The 26,816-nt window shown below is 40.5% G+C and overlaps 1 protein-coding gene across 2 annotated transcripts; it reads left to right on the top strand.

Annotated features, from left to right (window-relative positions):
- Nucleotides 1-1,288: 1,288 nt before the first annotated feature.
- Nucleotides 1,289-26,281, top strand: ulk1b (unc-51 like autophagy activating kinase 1). Of its 2 annotated transcripts, none has more exons than XM_061697693.1 (27): nt 1,289-1,973; nt 4,396-4,488; nt 5,796-5,837; nt 9,434-9,466; nt 10,360-10,396; nt 10,498-10,671; nt 10,875-10,948; nt 11,198-11,299; nt 11,787-11,845; nt 12,101-12,183; nt 12,668-12,721; nt 12,862-12,953; nt 13,159-13,324; nt 13,455-13,506; nt 13,626-13,712; nt 14,881-15,024; nt 15,096-15,238; nt 16,014-16,276; nt 16,370-16,575; nt 17,187-17,308; nt 17,406-17,531; nt 18,323-18,507; nt 18,804-18,988; nt 20,065-20,183; nt 20,270-20,427; nt 22,787-22,922; nt 23,076-26,281. In XM_061697693.1, the coding sequence occupies exons 1-27, from the start codon at nt 1,884-1,886 to the stop codon at nt 23,129-23,131; spliced, it is 3,081 nt and encodes a 1,026-aa protein (XP_061553677.1). In that variant the 5' UTR covers nt 1,289-1,883; the 3' UTR covers nt 23,132-26,281. The 2 variants fall into 2 exon arrangements, with proteins under 2 accessions (XP_061553677.1, XP_061553676.1); XM_061697692.1 differs by having other exon boundaries at nt 13,452-13,506.
- Nucleotides 26,282-26,816: the final 535 nt, after the last annotated feature.

Below are 26,816 nucleotides of genomic sequence, written 5' to 3'. Positions count from 1 at the left end.
TTGGCGAACATTTGTCACCTTTGTTTAACCAAAATACCCATTTCAAAGTGTGCTATAAATAAATAAAGTGGACTTTCAAAAAGATTCAAACCCATAGATTAAGTTATACTGTATAAACACACCCTGGTTTGTTGATTCTGTTTATTCATTTTTATTCTATCACGTTGCTATATTGTGCGAAGGAAATATTTTCCAGTTAATCAGCCTGATATAATTCAACTGTGGGCCTGTGAAGCTCTTTGAGACTCTTTTGTGATTCAGGGCTATACAAATAAACTTGATTGGATTTGACTAAAACTTTAAGTCACTGAGATAGATACTTTAGCTCAAATAAATCAAATTTAAGAGTAGTGTGTCCCAAACTTTATTGAGCCAAGGCACGTATTTTACATGTGAAAAATCTCACAGCACACCACTAAACAAAATGTGACCCAAAAATACAGGACTCGATAATAAAACAATGATGGATACACGTTAATTGTACCTCAAGTCATCTAGTGGAGTATATATACAGTATCGTTAGACAACTAGGCACTATTTTCAGGTATTTGTACGTAAGTATTGCTTTTTCTGATTAACTTTTACTTCCTACATTTGAAAAGAGATATCTGTACTCCTTACTTTGTCTAAATCAGGTTGTTACTTTTTTCAACAGCCGTGGACGACAACATGATGTCAAAAAATATATATAGATAGAAAGAGGGAAATTCAACTGTGGTTGAGATCTCGCTTGAGTGAGATCTTGGGGTCTACGAAGCACAAGAAAACAGGGACAGCAGCGACATGGAGGAACGCGAACCAGGGAGTACTAACTGCAATAGCAAGAGATTCGGAGAAGCAAGATATTCCCCATCTAGGGCCGTATTTAAGAGAAACTACGGGAATGAGTCGTGGGAAATGCATTGTCATGTCATGTGCTAGCCTAAAATCCACTAGCTTCTGGTGTAAAAACATTCTCTTTCTAATCTAAAAAACGCATACAGTGTTTTTTTTTTTTTTTTTTTTTTATTCCCCCCCACCCCCAGTTGTTCACATTAGCTAATTTCACATTTTTTGTGACTCAGTTCACAACATTAACAAAGCTATGGGAACATGTCAAAACCTAAAAAAAAATTTTTTTTAAATGCACTTGTATAAACTAATATGTTTAGTTCCTTACATCATATCCCATGATACAATTTCTTTTTTTCTTTGTTTTATATAGATAATGACATCGTGGACTGCCACTCGACTACTGAGAACTCTTGTGACGTCAAAGCTCCAGCTGTACTTGCTGTGCGCATGCGCGTGAGTGCCCCGACGACAGCGTCTGCTTTGTTGAAAGCATCGATCCTGCTCGGGACTTTGGAGCGACTCCGCTTTTATTATAAAGAAATGATGGAGTAGATTTACGCGTTAGCTACACATTCCACATCCTATTTGTGAGGTTTTTGTTGTTGTTTTGTTCGGGGTTGGGGATGTGGATCGTTTTGACGCTGTCGACAACAGAGGCGAGGAGCTCCTGTATATAAACAAAACGCAGCGCGAGCTGCTTTTAAGGTGGCACGTCATCGGCGACAGCTGGACCAACAACAACAAGAAGAAGAAGAGCAGGCTCCCGGGCCTGCTCGGCGAGCCGGACGCGGAGGAGCTCGGTGTCCCGACATGGAAGTATTCCCTCGGCCTCGTCGGGAGTGAAACTCCGTAAACGAGCGAACATGAGCGAGGAGGGTCGTTTGTTGTGTGGACGGCAGCTCGTGGCGAGTGAAAGACGGGGTGACTGTCCCCGCCGCTGCCCCCGCTTGACCGAGGAGAGAGGCGAGCTTGCTAGCAAGAAGGCTGTCCGCAGGCCCCCCGGTTCTCTGCCCCGGTCCAAATAGTGCTGAAGCCGACTGAGGTGCATCATGGAGACGGTGGGTAGATTCGAGTTCAGTCGGAAGGACCTGATAGGACATGGCGCATTTGCGGTCGTCTTTAAAGGCAGAAACCGAGAGGTGAGTGCTGCTTTTCCCGACAGTGACGCCTTTTAAACTTGTATATTACCTTTCTATAATATTTGCAATAGCATTCGTGTGTTATTCTAACAGGAAAACGAGCAATTGTCGTATGTAGTGCCTTGTGGCAGCCATTTCTCGTTTGTTTTCGCGGGGCGACCTTAAGAGGCCTAGCTTACCGAACAGGATGTTCTTTTAACATTGTACACAATCACCAACAACACAAAAATCTAGTGACTGACATCATTTGAAATGTGATATAACGTCAGCCAGACGCTTAAGGTGTTCACACATTTGCCTCATTTTAGACGTTTGTTGCTGTTAGCTTGCGTGACGGTTGTAAAACATGTTGAAACATGTTCTCCAACTGATCAAGATTACTATTACTATTATTATTATTATTATTATTAAGACACAAACCGGTATTATGATCAAGAAACCTTTGTGAAGCTAGGCGTAACCTTAATGCAGGATGTTTTAAGAGGCCTGTTATTTTTTTTTAAGTGCAGCGATTAAAAATGATAACTCATCATAACAGCATCACAACAGGTTTGTCCGTTGTTGCTGTTTGAACTCTGCACGTTACTGTACTCGCTGCTACACTTTTGTGTTTCACTGCCTATCACAAGGACATTGCATCAGAACACGGGAAGTGCTGTAAAGATTAGCTAGAAAACACTCAGGTCTGTTCCACTTGGCACTGGCGATTATGTAATGTGGTCGAGACCAACTTTCACTTGGAGCCCCCCCTCTCAAAACCCCCAGTACGGGAGGAGAGGGGGGGGGGGGGGGGTCGCAAGCAGTTTTAACTGTTTGTAACAGAGAGTGTGACTAATCTCCCAAAACATTGTGACTGTGTTAAAAAAACAAAACAAAAAATCTTAATTATAGTTTGCAAGGCGGGCCTTGTTGTCATAACATGTGCAGGACGCACCCGCTGAAAAATGCCTTTTGGCTTCTGGGATAGCCAAGCAACACTAAAAATAAACAAAAAAAGTGCTCAACGTCGTGGAGATATGATTGAATATACGTTTTGAGGATTAGGTTTTATGATTTTCAGGAATTAGGTGAAAATATAAACTATTCAAATGTGATTTAGGGTTGCAACTAACAATTATTTCAATCAATGAATCTGTCAATTATCCATTCATCCATTTTCAGAGCCGCTTCTCCTCACTAGGGTCGCAGGCATGCTGGAGCCTATCCAAGCTATCAGCGGGCAGGAGGCGGGGCACACCCTAAACTGGTTGCCAATCGCAGGGCACATACAAACAAACAACCATTCACACTCACATTCACACACACATTCGGGCAATTTAGAGTTGTCAATTAACCTAGCATGCATGTTTTGGGGATGTGGGAGGAACCCGGAGTGCCCGGAGAAAAGCCACGCAGGCACGGGGAGAACATGCAAACTCCACACAGGCGGGGCCGGGGATTGAACCCCAATCCTCAGAACTGTAATTTAAATATTTGAATAACAAAACAATCAAGATCAAATGTATATTACACCATCATATTCATTCTAAAATATTCAAAATGGTGTTCTGCCATCTGTCAATTTTTTTTTTATTTTTATTTTTTCTGTCCAACAAAGAGTAAATCATTCTGAAAGCCCTCTGTCCAACTCCGTACTATTAGCTCCCCCGTTTCCAATACCTTTTCTTTTAAACTCCACCATAATTCTGTAAATGTTCTGTAAATTGACTGTCTGTTGTACTAGAGCGGCTCCAACTACCGGAGACAAATTCCTTGTGTGTTTTGGACATACTTGGCAAATAAAGATGATTCTGATTCTGATTCTGATAAACCTCAGCTTTACAGATGCCATGCACCTCTCTGTTCAATTCTTCGCGAATGTCTACCACCGTTCCCCACAATTTGTCTTTTAACACCATAGTAGGGGTGCAGCGATTAATCGATAACTTGAATAATCTGATTTTAAAATAAATCAATAAATACATCATCGAAGCAAAATCCCTGCCGAGAAGCTACGCACAGATAATTTTTCCACACTGACTAATGTTGCTGCAGACGCATGCATTACTCCAAGTAGGAATAAGTTAACAGGGAGGAAAGAGTGGTGAAAGATATTTCCACATTCTTGAGGCACTCCTAGTTTGCTGCGCTGACTGACCCCTTGTTGATTTCAGTGAGGCATCCTTGTTGTTTAGGCCAAAACACGCAATAGCTGATTAGCCGACGTTACACTATAATCATCATTGCACAGTGGTAAAGTCAACTAGTCGACTAGCCCGTTCAACTCCTTGTCACTATTTGATGAAATCTAGTATATTCTGGCGGTGCTTTCATGATATTGTTGTAGTCGTAGATTCATGTCTATCTTCGCATTTCTTACCTTTCCTCAAAAAATTCTGAGGGAATTACAATCTTTACATTTGTGTGCATTTTCTTCTGTCAGAAACATGATTGGGAGGTGGCAGTAAAATGTATCAACAAGAAGAATCTGGCCAAATCTCAGACACTGCTGGGAAAGGAGATCAAAATACTCAAGGTGAGATTCCACCTTTAGTAGTTTAGACACTATTATAAATAGGATTGGTAGAGTACTAATACCAGGGATCGTTATCGAGCAGCTACCCACCTCATTTCCAGGTATCACGTACTCGTCAATACCAGTCTCTGATACTTAAGGCAAAAAAAAATCTAACGTCGAGTAAGTCCTCCTCACCAGTTGTGTCGCTCCACTTCAGCCATTTGAGAGACAAGCGAATCATTGGGCCTCTTCGGATTCACGTTTTTTGCATAAGACCTTTCCGATCGGAGCGAAATGACCCGGAAGTACTTGGAGGAAAGGTCGTTCGAATTCTACAGAATGCTTAGGTAAGGTTCCTCAATGGGACCTTTAAGACACCTTTAGCCACCTTTAAGCCACCTTTAGCATAGGTTACTCCCGAGCAACCTATGGCAGCAATATATAAAGCAACAGGCCATTGACGATTCCAGACCACACAAAGACGCTCGAGAGTCTCAAGCTAAAGACTTTAAAATAATTAAATACAACTTTTATTTTAATAAAGAAAATAGTACAGAAAAATACAAAAACACACATGGGTGGAATCTGTGAATAATTAAAAAAATATTTGATCAGTAAGCAAATATTTTGTAAACCGAATGAAGCCTAAATATCCAATATTGTCATCTTTGGTTGCGCTGTGCTCACATCTTGTGATAAAAGACAGACATTTTATTTTATTATTGAGTAAATATTTTGCAGTTAAAATCTGTAAGCTACAGACTTAACTTTAGTCATACTTGCCGTCGCGCAATAATATCAGTTAGGAAAAGTGGAGCCGAATGAATTTGAAACAGTGGTATCCGTTCCAATGTTCGAGAGGAAGCTCCTTTTCATGTCTCCTTGGCCCCGTGACATTTTCCAACAAAGGTTAAGGAAAGGTGGCAAAAAGCTTAGAAGAGAAAGAAAGAAAGATCTTTGTTCACAATTATCTGTCATTGTGCTAATTTAAATTTTATGTTCTCATGAGCAGTAGTGGTATCAGTGAGGACTCAAGAGTGAAGACTCGTACTGGTAAAAAGGGGTATTGAACATCCTTAATTATAAAGATCATATTCATTGTGTCAGAAGTTTTTATATGTTTTGTTTCATCCCAAATTGCAAACATTTGGATGAATGTGTCCTTCAGTACATTTGCAGCCTATTATTATTCTTTTCATAGTTACTTTCTCCAGAATAGAGATGATTTAGTGAAGATGAACTAAATGGAGAGTTCAGTTGGCCGTAAAAGTCAAACTAAGCATGCATTCAAGTAAAAATCAACTAAAAGTCCCTCGTTTTTGCAGGAACTCAAGCATGAAAACATTGTTGCTTTACTGGACTTTCAGGTATGTTATAATATGCTTGCTTGCTGTTTACACACATAATTACGTCGCCGCATGGTGTGCCATTTTGCCGTCAGATTGTGCTCACCACACTGAGCAGATGGGCTGTTGGCCATGTCGGTGCCACATGACCCATTTTTCCCCTCATGCAACGCAACAATTTCTGGTTTTCTCTGTTTTTTTTAAATGAGATGTTGCAGCAAGACACTGTCTTTTGTTTAAGAATGTTTCACTTCCGGGTTTGCACCATGTCTAACTCAGACATTGTTTACAGTGTGTCTCCCCGCATGGTTCGCTTGATCAATGTTGTGATAGTTCACAGAAATGTGTGATGTTTTTGGAGGCCTAAATATGCTTAGTGTTAATGTGTACATGTTCCTATTTAAAATAACAGTATTAAGGTCTTAGACCTACAGAGAGGTAGTGCTTAGGAATCAACAGTCACGGGTGCCTGCAGCCTAGAAACCCACATTGACATTCACTATGGCCTAGACACACGCACACACACGCGCACACACACGCGCGCACACACACGCACACACACACACACACACACACACTTGACACATTGTCAGGACGACCTGCCACGCATCTCAGTTTGCGCATGTGTTGGCCTTTTTGAACACACCGGGCGGGTCTTTAACTGTCAATGTTCATCTGTCAAGACTTGATTTTAAACTGAATCTTATCATGTATGAGATCTGTTGAGAGGAACACATGACTTTTTTTTAACCCTTTGTTATAATGACGCAAGTAGAGCAGGAATGTTGATGCTGTTACACTGCATTACAGTTTGTCAGCCTTCTTAGAAACATACAAAGCTGCTCTTGTGTGCGCTATAGCTTTTTATATTAGGCTTTACACAATCAGGATTTTTGGGGTCGATCACCGATCAGCAAGTTTAAAAAAACGATAACCGATCACCGATCCGATCACAAGATGGAGCAATGTGTCCATTTACCTGACTTGTTCATTCATTGTATATACTTGTGTACTTTATGACTTGTTCATTTTTTGTATATACTTGTGTACTGTATACTGAGTACTGTATCGATCCATCCATTTTTTGTACCGCTTATCCTCACTAGGGTCTCGGTGTGCTGGAGCCCATCCCAGCTCAAAATTATTCTCTAGCATTTTAGACTAAAGTTAAAACATCAATGACCTCTATGGGGCATTCAAGGATTGGCCACTGACATAAGTTTAGGTCAAATCAACATTACAACATGACAGAAATAATGGGTGCTAACTTACTGTAATTGAATTACTTTATTGCAATTAAATTACTTTAATAAATACTGTTAATGACATGCTTACTCTAACTTTCTCACTGTCCCCGGCTATATGGACGGGTGCTGTTCAGAGTTTGCATCTATTTGGCTCCCCCCGCCCCCCACGCTGCATTACTTGAACGCGGCATGCTCCTCCTTGTGTTCATTCTTCAGGTGCCCGATCAAATTTCTTGTTGAACCATTTAGATGACGTTCCCCACGACGTACTTCAGTTGTGGACAGACTGCAAATAACTTGCGTGTTGTTTGTCTGAGACACCGCAAAACGACTTGTTTTATCACTGACAAGATTGCAAAAAACTTTATTGGCCGTCAGACAGTTAGAGTACTGCGCCACAAGACACGTGACAAGACTAAAAATAAACTAGCTTTTGGATTCATACGCAAACGGCGACACAGAGTTAAATGTCTTGTGCAGAGTTGATCGATGATGTCAATGATCGGATCGGTCAATTATGACATGAAAGCCGATCAGCCGATCAGAATAAAATGATAATTATCAGCCGATACCGATCACACCGATCAGATCGACGTAAAGTCTAGTTTACTCATAAGACATTCTAAGTTATTTTACTTGTCTGGCTTGTTCAAATGCTATTAGTAGTAGCAGGAGACTTGTTTTATTGCTTATTCTTGACCTTTTTTGACCAGTGGTCATCATGCAAATTCGGGATCGGGAAGGTCATGACCACTGACTGACACATTCATTTTTCAAACATCCCAGAAGATGAATCATTCTTCTTAAGTTGGGTGCTTCAAGTGAAACAATTACATCATGTGGTTTTCACAATTTGCATATCGGTCATGGCAGCATAAAGAGAAAAATAAAACGCACAAAACTGGATATTCTTCAATCAGGTCTCTTTCAAATAAAGATGAAAATCTCACATTAAATGGATATCTTCCATTGTAACTGCAAAGTAAACATGCAGAATGTATTTAGCGTGTCATGTTGCAGCATTATTTACACCTTAGCAGGGTAAGAGTCAGTCCAGGCCAATTAACTATGTAATATTCTATTTTGTTGCTCCCTGATGTTGACCCTTGTGGAGTTGTGTAAGAGCATTTTGGGCTTGTGTGCATGCAGATCAATTCAGGTGCTCAGTAAATGTAAACACTGGAAATTCACTTAAATCTACAGTTAAAAAAAATAGGCACTAAAAGAATTGGAATCGTGTGAGGAGGAAATTGTAATGGTTGAAAGTTGCTGTCCAATTTGCTGCCATGTAGTTTTCCATAGCACCATAAACACACCAGCCACAACATTAGGTACACTGGCAAAATCTAAAGAGCATGTCTTTACAAAGATAATGATGCTCAGTTTTGATTGACATTGTCAGAAAGATACTAATTTAATGTTTTTCTTATAGTGGTTGTATTTTGCAGGGTTTGTAGAACTGCAACTTTTAGCTACACAAGTGACAAAATGATTATATTCCAAATGCTCAACGGCTCTTATAGTATTTGTGGGCGCACTGAAGGCAGGTACCAGTGAACGTGGGCATTCTTGATACCAGTCAGATTAGAAAAGTGCAAAGGCGTAGTGGAAGACAGAATAAACGTTTGTTGTTTTTTTTTAACACAAAGCGAGTATTTTCAGTTTCTCAGGAGTTGATGCCATCGTTCACGTAAATAACAACAACTGTGATTGTGCGAGATAATTTTAAAAAAGGAAGGAAAAAAGGGATCCCAGGAGCGTGACACTTCTAGACCACAGTCATCTGTTGCCTTGTGATAAGGGTTTGTTTTTACAGAGGCCCCACGTTCTTTCACACATAGCTGGTGCTATGAGGGCTGCAGTCATTTAGTCTTATAGTGGATATAAAAGGTCTGCACACCCCTGACCAACATCATTTCAAAACTTTCTTCCTTCATTAATGTGTTCCTTAACCTCTACAGCTCAATTGAATATTATGAAATGTTTTCAAGATTTCAAAATAGAAGTTAAAACAAACAACTAAGATAAACCATATTATCTTAGTTAGTTGCACACACTTAAAAGTGATTGCTACCTATTTACGCACTCTTCTCTCGGAGGAGCCACCTGGTGCCTTTTTGTCCCATTATTAATTTTGCAAAAATCCCATTATGTTTCAATTCCAAGTGTACGCATCAGTGTATGTGTATCTCCCCACTTTGCCAAAAAAAACAAACAAACTGTTTTAATCTCAATCATGCAGAGTGTTGTGAATCACTTAGCCATTTAGACAATCTGTCAGCTGACGAACCACCTGTTCCTATCTTTGTCTGTCTCTGACATGTTTTCTTTTTCCTCCCATCCCCCGACTCTTATCCCCTCCCCCTTTAGGAAACTGCAAGCTCAGTGTACCTAGTGATGGAGGTAAGCCTGCCGCGGCCTTTGGCTTTTGTTTGCTCTGTGCTGTGTCAGCATTTGAGCTAAAATTAGGCCTGTCCTCAGGCATCAAGGGGGGCAGCACCCACACGCGGCTGCATTCTGCACAATCCAGCTGATTGTGTTCTAACTAAAAGAAGGCTCATGAAGAACACCAAAATAAGTAGGCTTCAAAGTTGATTATTGCAGTACTTTTATACCCCCGCATCTTGATTATATTGCTTTTTAAATTGCTTGCTGCTATTGCTTGTGGAATTTCGTCTTTCATGACCAAAACAACTTCCTCAGTCGCAATGACAAGGGACATCTGAGCCGAACATTTAGGCTATTTTGGGGCCGTACAAAGTTATATGGAGGACACAATTTCCTGTGTTCAGTCATACTAATGCTGCGAATAGAAGCAAGGCGACTCGTCTAGAATTGCATTTTCCTCTTCAGGAAATCAATGTCCTGATCCGCTGATGCTCTTTCGTAGCCTCAGAGACACTTAATCACCATGGTTACACGTCACCATCAAGAACAGTTCAGTTCAGCTTCAGTTCATCTCTTCACTGTACAATTTGGACACAACACATTACTTTGTTCTTCTTGCAATGTGACTTTTTATGACAAGAAAAGCTTTGTTTGATAAAATGCAAAGTATGTCAATTTATCATTATTGTTTTGTGGAATTAATGACTTAGTGTTGGCCAATCATTGCACTGCTAGGTCTAGCTTTGCCCTTTTAATTACTGCACCACTGCAGTTTGTACCCCAATGTTAAAGGGGTGCCAAAAAGAGTACGGAGTAGACCCATTATTTCGATGTGTGCCAAGCTGAATTCTACTGCTTGGTGGTGATGGCCGTTCCTCCTAATTCTGTTCTTTCGCTTCACATTGCAGTACTGTAACGGCGGTGACCTTGCCGACTACCTACACTGTAAGTGAAGTGTTTTAAACGCCTCTAGATGCTAGTAACATGAGAGGGTGTTTTTGTTGTTTTATAATAAGATTGACAAAAGCACATTGTTGTCTCCACAGCAAAAGGCACGCTGAGCGAAGACACGATCCGCGTTTTCTTGCAGCAGATTGCGGGTGCCATGAGGGTCCTGCAGGCTAAAGGCATCATCCATCGGGACCTCAAACCCCAGAACATTCTGCTCTCTTACCCGCAAGGACGGAAATCCCACTCCAACAACACCTGCATTAAAATTGGTAAGTTAAAAAAAAGCTGATGGCGATATGCGTCAAATTGCCAAATAGGGCACAGACAATTGGCCCAGCCGATAATTGGTCTGACATGCAAACAATGTACAAGAAGTTGTAAAATATATTTAAAAAAAATAACTGAAATACTACTGACTACTCAGCAACTCACTAATTAAATCTGTTTCTTATCCCCTAAACTCTTTCCACAGCGGACTTTGGTTTTGCCAGGTACCTTCAGAACAACATGATGGCAGCAACTCTTTGCGGGTCACCTATGTACATGGTAATGAGGACACATGAACACAAGCACAACACAAGCAGTTGAAAAGTATTATTATCAGCATCACTCCATCTGAATTTAATTTTGTTTAACTTTGGACAATGTTTTCTGCCGTGACCTGATTAGAATGTGCCAGAGCCTAGTTAAAAAAAAAAAAAAAGTTAATTGTCGTAAAAATCACCTCATTAGTCATCATTTTGGAACGCCATAAAAATATTGATCCAAACTATTCTTTCCCTCTTCCCTCGCAAGGCACCTGAGGTCATTATGTCCCAAAACTATGATGCCAAGGCTGACTTGTGGAGCATCGGGACCATCGTGTTCCAGTGTCTGACTGGGAAGGCTCCTTTCCAGGTACACAAAAGACTATTGTGGTAAAACACCACACCACATCATTTTAGGCTTGAGTAAAAATAACTGAAAATCACACGCACACTAAAGTTATTAGTGAGCTGAAAACCAGAGCAAAATGTTAGACTTCAGGGAGCACATGCACAACACCAGATGAATGATAATGTTGGTAGCTGAAGCTCTGTTTTGCTAACACGTTTGACATGTCAACTTTGAAGGTAATGAAATGTCAGCTCAATAAGTGGTAAAATATCCTTGTTGCTGGTTAGGTGGTCTATTGAGAATCATATCTCCAAACTAATTCCAAACATTTTCCTGGAAACTGATTTTTCTCAGGCTCTATCGCAATGGATTTATAGCGTGTCTCGTACCTGCTCTTTTTCTCTCTCATCGTCTCCGTCTTCACCTCTCTGACATCATACTGAAATGTATTAAAAAGTCTTTGAATGAAAACAGTCCTGAAACTTATTGGCCTTTCTGTCACCTTTAGGCCAGCAGCCCCCAGGATCTTAGAATGTTTTATGAGAAAAACAAGAACCTCAGCCCCAAGTAAGTAGTTGCAGTGAGATTACCATATTATTGTTCTTTTGTAGATAAGTTATAAAAGTTGTCAGAAATAAAACATTTTTTTTTTATAAATTAAGGTTGAGTTTTGAGGCGAAATACTGTATATAACTAAAAACATCAAGACGATACTGACTGTAGATTTCACTGCATGTGTTGCATGTTTCCATTATTTGGCGATCGAAGTCCTTTAAACTCCTCCATAGCACAGATAATGGTTATGGTGTTGTCTTTTTGCAGCATTCCCAGAGAGACTTCCAGCCATTTGAGGCATCTCTTACGGGGCCTGCTGCAGCGCAATCACAAGGACCGCATGGAGTTTGGTGAGTGGAAGTCTTGACGCAAAACTGCCCGCATAAGGAAGAAGTCAAATGAGAACAGGAAAACAGTAGGTCTGGTTGGGCAACAGTGACGAGAGCTAATATATTGCAATACTGTGTATAACTACAACACACAGTGGTGGAAAGTAAACAAGAGTAGGTTCTCCAGGTGGCCATAACTTTGGGCAGAACATTTTGTAGAGGTTTTGCTGAACTCACTGTCACTTGCCTGCTTTCGCATGCACCACCACAAGAATCCGTTGGCTGAGACTCAAATATTACGTTACAGTTGGCTATGTATTTGTATGTGGTGGGTTTTTGCTCTTATTTAAACAAGGCGTTTAATGATACTTCATTGATCCTGCAGCAGGCAACTGCTTTGTTACAACAGTCACAGTACAAATAAGGCACATTAAAGACAAAATCATAAAATATACAATTAACAAATACAGCACAACATTAATCTGATAACCTGTTTTGTCTACAGATGAGTTTTTTTCTCATCCTTTCTTGGAAGCCACCAGCTCGTCCATAAAAAAGAGTAAGTTACAATTTTCTCTAAACAGATGTGGTGCTATTTTAATGTTGTGATGGTTGAATACTTGCTAGAGAAAAGCTCGTCACAGTAAAGTAAAAATGGAAAACAGTTCTCTTATTAAATGTGCCTGTTTTTCCTCCCAGCAACTCCAACGGTAACCATGACATGCTTTCCAAGTTCCGGCTCAGCCAGCTCTTGCAGCAGCTCCTCCACCTCGCACCTGGCCTCTCCACCGGTTTGTGTTTATCAAATCTTCAATGTTTCACCCCATCTGTGTATAAATAATTAACAAAGGTCTTTGTGGTGCCAAGAGGCCACCCAGGTCCACACCTAATTAATCCTCCCTCTTATTTGCATTTTCGCTCTATTGTTGTATTGTCTCACTCCATTGTTGTGTTGTCGTCCGTTCAATTTTGTTCACTACTTTCCTGCCTCTGCAGCAGTCTCTTGGTGATGCGCAACATTTGCGTGCCAAAGCGCTGGCCTCCCCTACCCAGGAGGCCACTGGGTTTCTCCTCAAGGATTCATCCGGAGGAGGCGGCAGCAGCAAAAACTCCTCCTCCTGTGACACAGACGACTTTGTCATTGTGCCTGCTCACTTCAACAGTAAGCGAGTGCAAGACACTAGTTTTCCATTTGGGTGTCCCCACCCCCACCCACCCCACCAGATGAATTGTCCCAATAACAGATAATACAAGTATAAGATTACATATAAATGGGTTATTTCCTGCAGCAGCTGAGCTGACGAGTGAGAGTAAAATGCTGCAGGACAGTCTAATGAACAGCGGGTAAGAAGAAGCTTGTGATTTGTCTTGATAAACAATAAAGACATCGAAGTGGAATGTTCATGAAGTACCATAATCTCTTTCGCATAGTAAATATTTTTCCTCTCATCTTGTCTGTCAAGCTCTCTCCTGACTTCTGCCGGTTTGTGTGTCCAAGCCAAATCGCCACCACACTCGCCCTCCTATAGTGGCTCCCCCAGTCGTGTCAGGTAACAACAGCACAGAGTTGAATTTTCTATTGAGTAAAGTCATTGCATTATTTAGAATTCAATTAAGCTGTGAAAATTAGGCTGCAAATTGATCCTGAAATATTAGATGTTACAAAGTTAATCATGCCAAAGGAGTGCCTTTAAAATGGTAACTTTATAGTTTGTAGCTTTGTTATTAATAATGTATTTTGTCATGGGTAGATATGCATCCCAATGTGCAGTTTACACAAGACTGTTTAAGCCGAAAACCAGTGACATTATCAACAACACCGACAAACGAGTATGCGTGATTAAGTGCTCAGTGTGGAATTGTGTGAGTATGTCACAACTAAACCAATGGACGGAACACAGTGTTGTTGTAACGTTTGTGGTTGTCTACAAAATGGCGTCTCAGTACTTGCATGCATCAATCTCTAAACCACTGGTAATTTCCATAGAAGGTTTTGAATGAGACAGAAAACAAAGTACCATCACCAACTAATAGCCCAGCATGCATATTTCAGTGTTTTGGGTTGTTTTTGTAGATATGTGTGAACAGTGGTTGTTTTGACAGTGTCATGGTCTGTAGGCATGAAACTTAAAAAAATAAATTAAAAAAAATCTAAAGTTAAAACCTTAATTATTTTCTATATTTAATGAAGTCTCATGTTGATTGCACAATGTGGTATTTGTGCTACGCAGACAATGGACTGATAACTGTCAGCCTGGTGTTTTTTCGGTGCATTTTTATTTGAATCACATTGTAATTTTGTGTTTGTAGTTTTTTATTTATGAAGATTTTGTGTTTGTAAATCTCAATATCCGAATGTTATCTACTCTAATCCGTGACGGTGTCACAGTTAACTTGATTTATGACCACATTCAGGCTCCGTGGGCTCAATCCCCCCGTAAAAATTTAACTCTGAAAGGTGGTGTGTCTCTAGAAGTGCCTTGTGACTTAGTCGCGACCAGTCAAAGGTGTAGTCTTGCCTTTTTTCCCCCCCAGAAGTCAGCTGGAATAGGCTCCAGTTTTCTGTGGCCCTGAACAGGATAAGCGGTGTAAAAAAAACAAAACAAAAAAAACAAAGGATGGCATCGCTGACGTTTTGATGAAATTGTGACATTTCCCAGTATCTCATGTTTTTTTTTTGTTTTTTTTTTAAATTTGTAATATAAATCTTCCTGGCAGGCCCAGTGAGTCCTCAGGGAGTAACTATGCTGGCCCCGGGGGTAACCACAGTCACTCCCTGCCCATCCCAGTTCCCACTCAGGTGCACAACTACCAGCGTTTGGAGCAGCAGATTTATACAACCAAACAAGAGGGCTCGCCCCGGTGTGTATCCCCGAGCATGCACTGTACAAAACCTCCACAGGTTTTAACTTAACTGAACTTGACATCATTAGGCTGTCCACTCCGGTACATCGTTGCTGCAGTGGAAGTCCGTTGGGCTTTGCGAGGACTGGGCCGTCTCCACCTTACGGAACAGTGGCCACCACCCGAAGGCTCTCACTGGGAGGAGCAAGACCATTTCAACTTTCCCCTCAAGGTGGGTAACCCGAGAGGCTTTTAATGTTCTAATAGACAGCCTTCCTTCACCTTAACTACTCCCTGAATAGACGATTAAAGCATGATTTATTGCCTTCTGAGAATCACCTGCTTGTCTTTTTTACAGTCTAACTGCAGGTAAGTGTTCCCTGCCCATTATTATTTTTTTTTATAGTGACTGAGGAGCTCACTCAAAGATGTTTTTTTCCTGTCGCTATGTAGGAAGCAATAAAATACCTAATGAGTACAAAATATTCACAAAGAAGTATCATCATTAAAATAATTCAGAGAATTGAACATCTTAATATTGTGTACTACTTTATCAACAGTGTAATTCTATCAAAAATATTTTTTTTCAGTTTTATAATGAATTGATTCCCTCATTGTTGAGCTTTAAAATAGTAGATTATCACACTCAATTCGGAGTAGATTAATAGGTCGTAGATATAGGTACTGGAAATGGTTATCTGCCAGCATTCACTGCAGACAGTGTGTGAGGCTGTATGAAATTTATGTTATGTTATGCCGTTTTTTCACATTTAATTAAGCAAATATAATTATTTCTCAGTCATTATTTGATGATATGAACAAATGTTATACACAGTCTCCCTCCTGCTGCCAGTTGTCTACTGCCTCACTGTGGACACCCTATCTAGATGGAAATTGTAGAGTGCTTTATTTGTCCTGAATGATATGTTATTGTGTTATACTGCCAAATGTTCATTACTAGAAATCTTCTTACTTTCTCCCCCCCACACACACACACACACTTGCAGGGGCTCAGCATGCTGAATCCAGGCCAACTGCTCAGAAACACTCCCCCGTCGCCACAGGATTGGGGACACGGCTGCACAGCGCCCCCTGTCTCTTGGAGTGTACCGCTGGTGGTGGCAGACAAAAGATCCGAAAACAGCACTCAGATCCGGTGGTGGTCCCCACGGCAGGCCTGATGACTGTTCGCCCGCTGCACTCTTCCCCACGCCTCAGTGAGCTGATGCAGAGAAGCCCACTGCCCACCATCCTGGGCTCTCCCTCGAGGGTGAGTCATTTTTGTGTGCATGTTCTTTTAAGGTTCACACCATGTAAATAGTAGCTGTTTGAACAAAGCTCTCTCATGCCTCTTTTGTTGCAGACTATGCCTCCATTTGAATTCCCCAAACCCCCCAGCTCTCCAAACCTTGTCAACTTCCTGACACAGCAGGGATTGGTCGTGGGCTCTCCCAACAGCAGGACTGTGCAAATCGAGCCCAGAGACGCTGGACAGCCAGCGCCCACATCATGCCCTCAGCCTTCACACTGCATCCACAGGATGAATGATGATACCAGGGGATTTGGAAGGTGAGAGCTGGAATTGCAATTGGTGCCCTTAATTATTAAAGTATGATTCTGCTACTGAGAGGAAAACGGTGCCTTCATTTTTCATTCTTGCACGATTAGCCAAAAATAAACTATAGTGGTGCCGTCTAAAAGCGAGTGCGTCAAATTTGTCCAGATTTCCAAGAAAATTGGTGCTCTAAACTTGAATTTTTATGTCACACACGCAAGGCAAGAAGATGTCAGTGTACCTCACGAGAGCTCAGTTCAGTAAGAGTCATTGGATTATCTCTTTGCATTTTGCTTTTTCTGTCACTTTTGGTGGACTTTCTATTGTTTTATTTTACAATTTATTGTTTAAAATCTTTTTACACTTGTGTAAATTCCGTGTTATAACATAACATAGGTAAGGCAATTACATAACATCTTTATCGCCAATAAAGCTTAACATGTTATGAGACACTTAATTTATTTATACACTTGCAGAACAGGTAAACTACGTGTTTTGTGTAACAGGGAGCTTTTTTACTGAACAGTCCTTAAATGAATTTGTAAAACTATGCAAAAAAGATAGTGTGATCAATAAAAGTAATTTCAGTACTCAAGTGTAAAAGCTGGGATGTTGTGTGTTACAGATCTCAGAGCGCCGGCCTCCTGTCCGACATGCTGCTGATGGCAGCCTTTGGAACAGGTGGCCCAGTGAGTGACCGAGGCAGCACAGAAAACCTGGCCTGTGAAAAAGCTATAGACATAGCAGGTATGTCTTTCAGAGCTCTATGATAATCCTTTTTGATTAAGCTTCAAGAGTGGAACTTTCTGGGGTCACGCCACCACTTTAAAATTATGTTCTCTAGGGCCCTCAGCTGGCGTCCTATGTCCTGCACCGGGGTCGTGCAGCCCAGCACAGGTGGTCTTCACCATCGGCTCCCCTCCCAGTAGCGGCACCCCGCCTCAGGCCTTCAGACAGAGGAAATACTCAGGTAACACCAACTCTGAAATATGTGGAATGAATGTGAGGGACATGCATCCCCTCTCTGTGGCTTCTAGACTGTTGACTCATTTTGCAGCCCAGGTTTTGTGCAATCAGCATAGCATATAGCATAGCTTTTATCGTTATCCCATATGTGGAAGTTATATGTAATTAAATATCATGGACATGTGCGTTATCAATTCAACTGACATTTGACTTGGATTAAGTCAAATGAAGGAAATATGTACAGTGGAACCTTTAAGGTTGAACACAGTGTGATTTTTCATCCTGGACTGACCTTGAATTTGTTCATATTTAAAAAAAACATCTCCATAGGAAATAATGGGGGGGAATATTTTCTCCAAGATGTGGTCCAACGTAAATTAACAAAGTGTTTTAAGTAACATCTTAACAATTCGTACTGTCGGCCATTGTTAATATTAACGTGATACTAAAGAGAATTTAATAATTTAAATTGGTTCCGAGGTGTCTTTTCAATGTCTTAGACATGCTTTTGTCAAAATATCGCAATGATCAAGAATTATATACTGTACATATTTTTACAGTATATTTTGTCTTGCTTTGAATGTACAGAAGTATGTTGATAAATATTTGAAAATACAAAATAAATTAGATTTTGCTAAAGAGCAGCAGCATCCTTACATAATAGTTTGAATAGTGTAACTTGAAACTGTTCTGTGACTTAATGGAAAAATGCGAGATTTTTTGTTGTTGTTGTGGTAAATGTTCTTGGTGAATAGCAGTTCTAACTCGCTCTATCTCTACGGCTTCCCTCTGCAGGCTCGTTTGCGTCAGTCAGTCCTGCAGGCTCCTTCACCAGCCGCTATCCCCAGACAGCTACCTACGGGGACGGCTTTGAGGCATCTTCCAGCCCTCGTTACAATTTTTTTGATCCCATCACAGCCAACATGGGCGGTCGTATAACCTTCGAGGCCCCCGAGCTGCCTGAAGAGACCCTGATGGAGGTGAGATAAATGCTTTATTACAGAACTCAGAAGAGGGGCAGAAAAAGGGAGCCTCTTCGGTCCTGTGCAACTTTAGATCAGTTCCAAACAAAAATGTAAGTGTGTACAGCTAGAGTAAGAACAGAACAGAAGGGGGTCACTGAATGATAAGAGTGAACTTGATGCAGTGGTCAGTCCACAATCTACGTAAATGGCACCCTGTGTCCACAGTTTAAAGTGCTCACCTCCTTTGCCCTCCTGTGTGTGCGTGCGTGCGCGTGTGTGTGCGTGTCTTTACTGTCTGTGTGGGAGTGCAGCAGGAGCACACAGACACCGTGCAGAGCCTGCGCTTCACGCTGGATTTCGCTTGCTGTCTAATGGAGGTGGCCGGGGCCCGCGGCATCACATTGATGGGGGTTCCGGTTGATGTTGCTCACCCCCACTTCTTGCAGCAGCAGAGCCTTGTGGCTGATCAGATAAGCTCACTGAGTCGAGAGTGGAGGTAAGGCCACATCATCCACGCTCTTCACCTCTTTTGTTGGAGGTAAAACTGTTGTTCTGAGGGTTCAATGCTTATTAATAGTAATTGAAATTTAACCTTAGAGACAAAAAGGATGTTTCACAATGTTCAAATGAGCATTCATTGTGGTTTGCTGCCTGAAATTTTTTACTGTAACCCCCGCACCACCACCGCAAGTTGTTCAGCTCAAGTTCCATTTTGTCTTAAACCAGTCGAATTGATGTTAAATTCCTATCTCAGTAGGCACACACAAATCTATGCATATCTCAAATCACAAGGTTGGAAGACCAAATCACTTGACATTGTTACATATAAGGTTATTATTGTCTAATTGTGTCTTAGTGACCTTTAAATTTTTTCATTTTACAGTGGAACGTAACGGCTCTGTGGATAGACAGGTGCATCTCGATAAATTTTAATATGGTGGAAGCATAGATTTATTTCAGTAGTTCAATTCAAAAGTTGAACTCATAGACTCACTACACACAGAGTGAAATATTTCATGATTTCATATTTTTAAATATGTTTTTAATTTTTATGTTTATAATTTGGATGACTATGAACAAAAACTCAAAATTCACCAGCCCAAGAAATTAGAATACAGCCTTCAGGAACAAAGAAAATGCTTTTTAAAAAAATAATAATAATAAATAGGAATTGGGTAGCAATACGCTTCTGAAATGTAGTTTCCTGTGTTTAAAGAATTGGTGAGTTTCAATTTTTTAATTGAATTACTGAAATAAATGAACCTTCTCTATGATATTCAAAATCTTTTAGATCCACCGGTATGAATGTGGTACTTTTATCTCTCTTGACGCTGCTCTTTACAGTATGGCTAAGTCAAGAGTAAATTGACAAATGAATTTAAAAAAAAAAAAAAAAAAGCGAAAAAAAAAAATTGACAAATGCAATCAATAAAAGAAGACAAATTATCGGAAATATGAACAATTTGGACAATGGATTGTGTGCACTTTGATTTTCCAATGTATGCGCTTAAGTGAATGCATGTTTAATGATCATGGTGATATTCAAACTTGTGTCTGTTACTGTCTTACCAGCCATGCCGAACAACTGGTTCTGTACCTTAAGACTGCAGAACTCTTGTCTATTGCCATACAAATGGCCATGGAGCGAGTGAAACAGGGCAAACTTTACCCGTCGTCTACAGTCAAACAAGGTATGTTGATATGGATCTCGGAAGACCTCCATGTGATTATTGGCCCAAATTAGCAGCACCTAAATCAAATTATCTGTCATTCACAGTTGTGAGGAGGCTGAATGACTTGTACAAGTCCAGTGTGGCATCGTGCCGCTCACTCAGCACACGACTGGAGCGCTTCTTTTCCAAGAAACACAGACTAATGGACAAAATCACCTCCATTACGGCTGAAAGACTGCTCTTCAGTCACACCGTGCAGATGGTAACGCAGACAATAAGACCTTTCTGTCAAATTTATAATTGTTGTTGTTTTGTTAATTTTCACTGTTAAAAGTTCTGAATAGTATTCAAGTAGAGAGTCCATAGCATCCCAAATGATGGCACACCGAACCTTTTGCACTGCACAGTATCTATTAGTGGTTGCACAACTTCAGATTTTTTTTTAAGTTGGCACTGTCTTGAAAGTTGAATTGACTTTCATTAGTCACTTTTGATGTCTTTTTTTACACAGTACAGTATTATAATTTTTTTTTTAATGTCACTCTAGGAGGGAATACTTTGCAATCTATATTCAGCTGCAATGGACAGCTCAGTCACCCAATTTACTCAGAACATACATACACGTTAGAACACAAGAGCATTGGTGTGGATTACCCTCTATGGTGTTGTGTTTCCAGTCAGCGAAAACAAAATCCTCTCACTCAGTATGCCTGCCGCTGGGACAGCCAGGTAACATTGTCACATCTTGGCCAAACGAGTTTGTTCTTTGCCCACCGCTGCATAGTGGGCATAATAATCACGGACCTCTTCGTGTGCGGTGTAGTAATTCCCGCTCTCCTTTTGATAGTGTGGGTCAAAACGTTGCTTAAATCCTACTTGAGCCTTTTTTTATTCCCCCTTTTATTGGTCCTACCTCACTTACCAAAGCTGTGTATTCAGAAATCGAAGACAATTTAATTAATTAAAGACTCATTTTATTCATCGCACTCATCTGTGGATGCAAGTTGCTCTGCCTCCTCCTGAAGCCGAAAAATTGATTAGTGACTAGTTGATATCAGGCTCTCGTCGCTCACCGATATCACAAATGTTTTGAGGACTCACAGCTAGAAATGACAAAAATAAACACCCTTTTGCTGTGCTTTACCGCGGTACACTGCAGTAATTTATGCCCTCTGTCTCCTCTTGAATTCAATGGGTATCATTTTGCCACAAAGCAAATATAGCAGACCCTAATTCTCCTCTATTGTTGTCGTTTGTGAAGCAGCACGGTGCCTTTTACGATATTAAAGTGAAAGCGGACAGCCCCAAACCAAACCAAGTGGAGCTGACCCGAACTGGTGTTGTCGGAACCATCCATGTCTTTTCCTCATTAGAGTTGCATGTGAGCCAGAGCCTATTCCAACTGACTTTTGGTGAGAGGCAGAATAGACAAATAATGGACAATTTATGGATAACTTAAGAGTCTTCAGTGAACCTAAAATGTATTTTTTGGGAATGTGGGAGGAAGCCTAAAAACTGTAGAGATGCTATTTGATCCTAGAGCAAGTACTTAGGAGTACATATTGACAATGACCTGGGTCTGCGGACACAGGTGGCTTATGTGTGTACTGGAATCCACCAGCGTCTTCACTTTCTCCTTAGGCGCAGAGTATTTGGAGTGTATAAAAATATAATGGTGATTTTAAAAAAAAATTGTTATTTATTTATTTTACTTTTTTTTTTACAGCGCGACAATTGAGTCTATTCTGTACGGTATCACCAGCTAGTTTGGCAATTAAACAGTTCAACCGAGAAGTGAGCTTTCCAGTTTGGTTAGAACGGCAGGTAAAACTGGGAATAATGCTCCCCCATAATCCACAGGATCTTTTTTAAGCAGGTGACTATCCAGCAGGCAAATGCCATTTTATCAATTAAGGCTCATGTGCTAAACTCTGAATTTGTTCTTCTGAACTCTGGAAGGAGACATGGGCTTCCCCTGTGTGGGCTCAATTGTTACAAACATTATTTTGTTCCAGTATCAGTCAAACTCCTTCACAGCCATAAATGAGTCTGAGGTTTCTGTATTGAGAAATTATGACGGCATGGTTTGATGATGTGAGGGGAATACTTGTGGGGATGCTGTGATGGACTATTTGTAGATGGTATAGAGTTTATGTTTGGCAAGGCATGGGCAGAGGCATCCAGTGTTGGTCTGTATCTAATCCGCCACTGTCTTTCAAATTGATGTATTTTGTATTAGGTGGGGGTGTCGTTGAGGTTTCCCATTTATGTCATTCATGCGAAATTCCTCTCTGGAGGAGATTGATTAACTAACTTGAACTTGAAGTGCTCGGAGAAAACATACCCAAGCAAGGAGAGAACATGCAATCTCTAATCAGGAAGGCCCCAGCCGAGATTTAAACTCCGAGCCTCTCAACGGTCAGGCAGATGTGTAGACCAGATATCTGGTCATTTTATGCAATTGTAAACAGACTAGTCCAGGGAGTAGCCCCGTGTCTCACACAAAGTCAGCTGGGATAGGCTCCAGCTCACCTGTGGCCCTAATGAAGTGATTTATATAGAAAACGGATGGATGATGGACAAAACATACAGGGAACTGAATGTGAGCATTGTGACATTAGGTTCAGTCTGCTGCTCTAGATGAGATGTTCCACCAGGGGGAGGCATCCATCCATCGCTACCACAAAGCTCTCCTGCTGCTGGAGGGCCTCACGATGCTTCTTACTGAACAGGAAGACATTCTCAGTGTTAGCAAATGTAAGTCAGATGTCAGTCCAAAATAGTCACCCCGTCCCTTCATCACAGCTCATCCTTGTCCCTCCTTTCTCCTCTCTCTCTCTCTCTCTCTCTCTCTCTCTCTCTCTCTCTCTCTCTCTCTCTCTCTCTCTCTCTCTCTCTCTCTCTCTGCAGGTAAAGAATGTATCGAGCGGCGCCTCACAGCCTTGCAGTCTGGGCTCTGTGTTTGAGAGCCCCCACATGATGTCACCCGTCGGCTCATTACCGACGAACTTCATCGCCTCACGTCTCGTCATACATCGCTTTCACAATACCCCCAAAAGTTACATCTCGAGCTTCAGACAACAACGTCTCTTTCACTAAACCCGGAACTGATGGTGGACGTGATGCACCTTGCTGCATTCTGACTTATGTGAGAGACCGTGTGACCAATTTAAGATTTCCCCACCCCAGCCCCATTTGGGGCAACATGCAGAAGCAGTTATGGCCAAGTAGTCATACCTGTATATAGATCCACACGCAGTACTCACCATGACATACATTTTGAAGCTGGACCAGTCTACATGCAGTGGAGAACTTAACAAGCCTTCATGGTTCATTTTTATGGAGGTACAGTATGACTTCTACGCCTACATGGAGGTACAGTAGACATGTTGAAGAAAGCTGGAAGTAGTCAAGTATCATTCTCATCATATGTGTGTTCACATGATACCACTTCTTTTGTGTTTGTTTCAAACTAGTTAGTTACTTGCTTGCTACAGTGTACATAACATTGCTACAACTGGAGAAGACTTTCTGCCATGATGACTAAAAGGCTTTTTATAATATGTTTGATTTTAGCTCCACTGTAAGTAGTTTGATTTGACACTTTATGGACTCGTTTTTAATAAGGAAGGCTGCAACTGGTGCAGCAGATGTTTTGCTTTCCAACATCGCATCGAGCGGGTCCAAAATGGCGGAAGAGGCACTGTTAGCATCTCTGATTATAATTGCGCTAACGTTGCCCCGCTTACCTGACGATATTTGTCTTGTGTGCAGTCCTTAAACATCCCCTCGCTTGGTTCCATATTTCGTCCTTGCAGCATTGTATCTTGTCAATCATGCCGGTGTTACGCAAGTATAATCAAAATGCGAATGTATAAGACAGGGGAGAAGGCGCGTCAACATCAGTCTGAATGTTGGGCTGCTCGGCGGCACACGCCTGAATGTTTTTGCACTGTTGGAGTACTGTACAGAGTGGAACATGCTACATGTCAAGTATTTTGTTTGTTTTAATATACCTTGACTGATTAGCTCATTTCTATTTCTACTGCCATACATTGAGTGCAGTTGTATCATAGTTGACTGTGTTAGGTGTGAGAGTGTTCATTAACAGAGGGATGCTGTGAACCCAGATAACATTTTCTTTAAGAAAATATGGAAGAAAAAAAAAAGCTTTACGGTGAGGAGGGTTTTAAAAAACAAAAACAAAAAAAAAGTGTTTTGCTTCAGAGTAGTCAGTAGGTGACGATTCTGTCTTGATTTTGAAATGTGTTGATTTGGAGTGATATTGTTAAATATTTGGTCTGAATTATTATTTTGTATTATTGAGCTTGAGATATAACTCTGAATCCCAAACAAATTCCTTTTAATAATTCTCCTCAGTTGTGGGCCAGTGGAGATGGTCAATGTCTGTGTGTTGCCTGTGTTCAAAGGTGTACAGTATCGTGTGCATGCTCGCATGTGTGAAGAGGCTTGTTTGAGATTTATGACTGACGACTGTGGAGGAAAAACAAAGATGATAACTATTAATTACACAATATCACTTTTCCCTATGAAATAAAAAGATCCACTGAAAAGGGTTCCTCTGGTTACGAAGGAGTAAGGCCACCCCCCTAAAAAACAAATGAGAATGAAATTGAAAATTGCAAGAATAAAGTTGTACAAATAAAAAAGTAATATTTATTGCAATCAAATTGTAATATTGCAAGAATAGTTTATACCCATTTCGCTAGTATCGTAGATCTGCTTTTTTTTTTTTTTTCTCCATATCACAAGTATAAAGTAGGAATATGATGAGCAATTTTAACATTTTGCTATAACACGCTATGAAATTATTGCCAGTCTCAGAAAGATGCCGTTTGGTTAGAATTACTTCATTCTTGTAAAAAAAGAAATAAATAAATTGTTTAATACAACTTTATTCCTTCAACATTACAATTTCATTCTCATAAGGTTACTTTTTTTTTTTTCCTTGAAATATCGTGACTTCATTCTCCTGGCATTATGACTTTTTTTGCTCAGTATTAGCTTTTTGGACGTAATATACTTCCTGTAACTTTTTCTGATATAAAATAAATGCATAACTTAATAACTAAATTTGTACTAACATTGCAGCTTTATTCTGAAAACTTATCAGCTAACTCCCCCACCCCAGCCCCGTCCCCAGTGTGGCCTTGATGCTCCTTCGTACTCTGGTAACCCGTTGTGGGGCCCAGTACTACTTTCTTCACTGTATTTTCCTTCTCTTTTTTTTTAAGTTATTAAGATGTCCATGTTTCATAAAGCTAAAGATAGTTTACAAAGAGATCCAGTATAGTAGCACTAGTAGAGTAAAATGAAAGAGCTTTTACCCCCTTTTTAAATATCCTATATTTGCTTTAAGGCCTTTTTGTCATACAAAAATATATCTGTATTCTTTTCTCAGCTGTGAGCACGTGTCAAATGGTTGAGTTGTACATTCCTAATATAGGCTCATCCTGGCTCTCGTCCTGCTCAGGCAGTATACAGCAGCGAGCACCTGTGGGACATCTGTCACTTTTTTTTTTTTTTTTTTTTTTATAAATAAATAGTCCTCCTACAGTCATTGCTACTGGGCACTGGCCATCCCAACTGTTATTATCATTTAGGGATCACCATTAATCATTAAGCATTGTGTGTGCATTGAGAAAACTTTATGGTCGGGGCAGAGGGCATGTATTGTTTTCTGTTGTATGTCCTTGAGCAGCGTGTTGACTGGCTGCCATCATCATGGCTGCTGTTGAAAGCATTCCCATGAAGCTAAAATGAAGTGTAACCATAGTCGAGGTTTACACTCTTCTGCGAGCAGTCTGTGTGTAAAAATATGCCCGAATGTCATCATTTTTTTTTTCGTGTTCAGTATCACCTCTAGGAATTGTAAATTAAGTTATTGCTGTCATTGTATTTATGGATCTGAGTGTGCGGAGGGAACAGTACCATACCATGTAATGTTTGTTTTTCCAAAGAAAAGGCTTTCTGCTGAACTTCCAGCAAGGCATTTTCATGTTGTCATGTATGGCAAGACACTAGCTCAATGTCCCTGTGTGTAATATAACCCTTATTGTTAGTTGCAACATGAATAAAGTTAAAAGGAATGGTCATGTGTTGTACTGGTGTTGTTTTTTTTTTCTTGGTTGTATATTGACATGATTGAATGTAATTTCAAACGCCAATATAAAATTAGATTATGGAACAATTTCTTTTTTTAAAGAATGTGAATGAATGTTCAAAAAGGAGTAGGAAGAAGTTAGATAGCCCTACCCCAATGTTACATTTCTTCAGTTGATTTTCTAAGTGTTACCATTATTGACAATTATTTGCCAGACGTAAACAATGTATGCCGTAGTCTGGGTTTTGCTGCTTAAGCTGCTGCCCCGTGACCCGGCCTCGGCTGAGCGGAGGAAAATTGATGGATGGATGGAACTCATTGCACCCCTCCCTGTCACAAATATATTTTTTTTAAATTGCCCAGAAGGGAATTATCTCTTGCTTTGTACATGATTATTGCAGTTTTGAATTTGACCAGGCAATTTCAGTGCATGTGCACATAAACTGCAGTCGCGTTTTGTAATATTTAACATTTAAAAAAAAAAACTACCAGTAAATGTTTCTTAAGGATAAGTGTTTCCAAAACAG

The sequence above is a fragment of the Phycodurus eques genome, chromosome 15 (assembly GCF_024500275.1).
Source record: "Phycodurus eques isolate BA_2022a chromosome 15, UOR_Pequ_1.1, whole genome shotgun sequence".
NCBI classification, from domain to species: Eukaryota; Metazoa; Chordata; class Actinopteri; order Syngnathiformes; family Syngnathidae; genus Phycodurus; species Phycodurus eques.
Note: the sequence above shows the minus strand (reverse complement) of the source record. Positions and strands in the feature narration are given on the sequence as shown.

Coding starts and splice junctions, on each gene's coding strand:
- ulk1b (XM_061697692.1), top strand. CDS start 1,884: ATGGAGACGGTGGGTAGATTCGAGTTCAGTCGGAAGGACCTGATAGGA. Junction 12,722..12,861: donor CAGCTCGTCCATAAAAAAGA/GTAAGTTACAAT, acceptor TTTTCCTCCCAG/CAACTCCAACGGTAACCATG. Junction 16,576..17,186: donor GATACCAGGGGATTTGGAAG/GTGAGAGCTGGA, acceptor TGTGTGTTACAG/ATCTCAGAGCGCCGGCCTCC.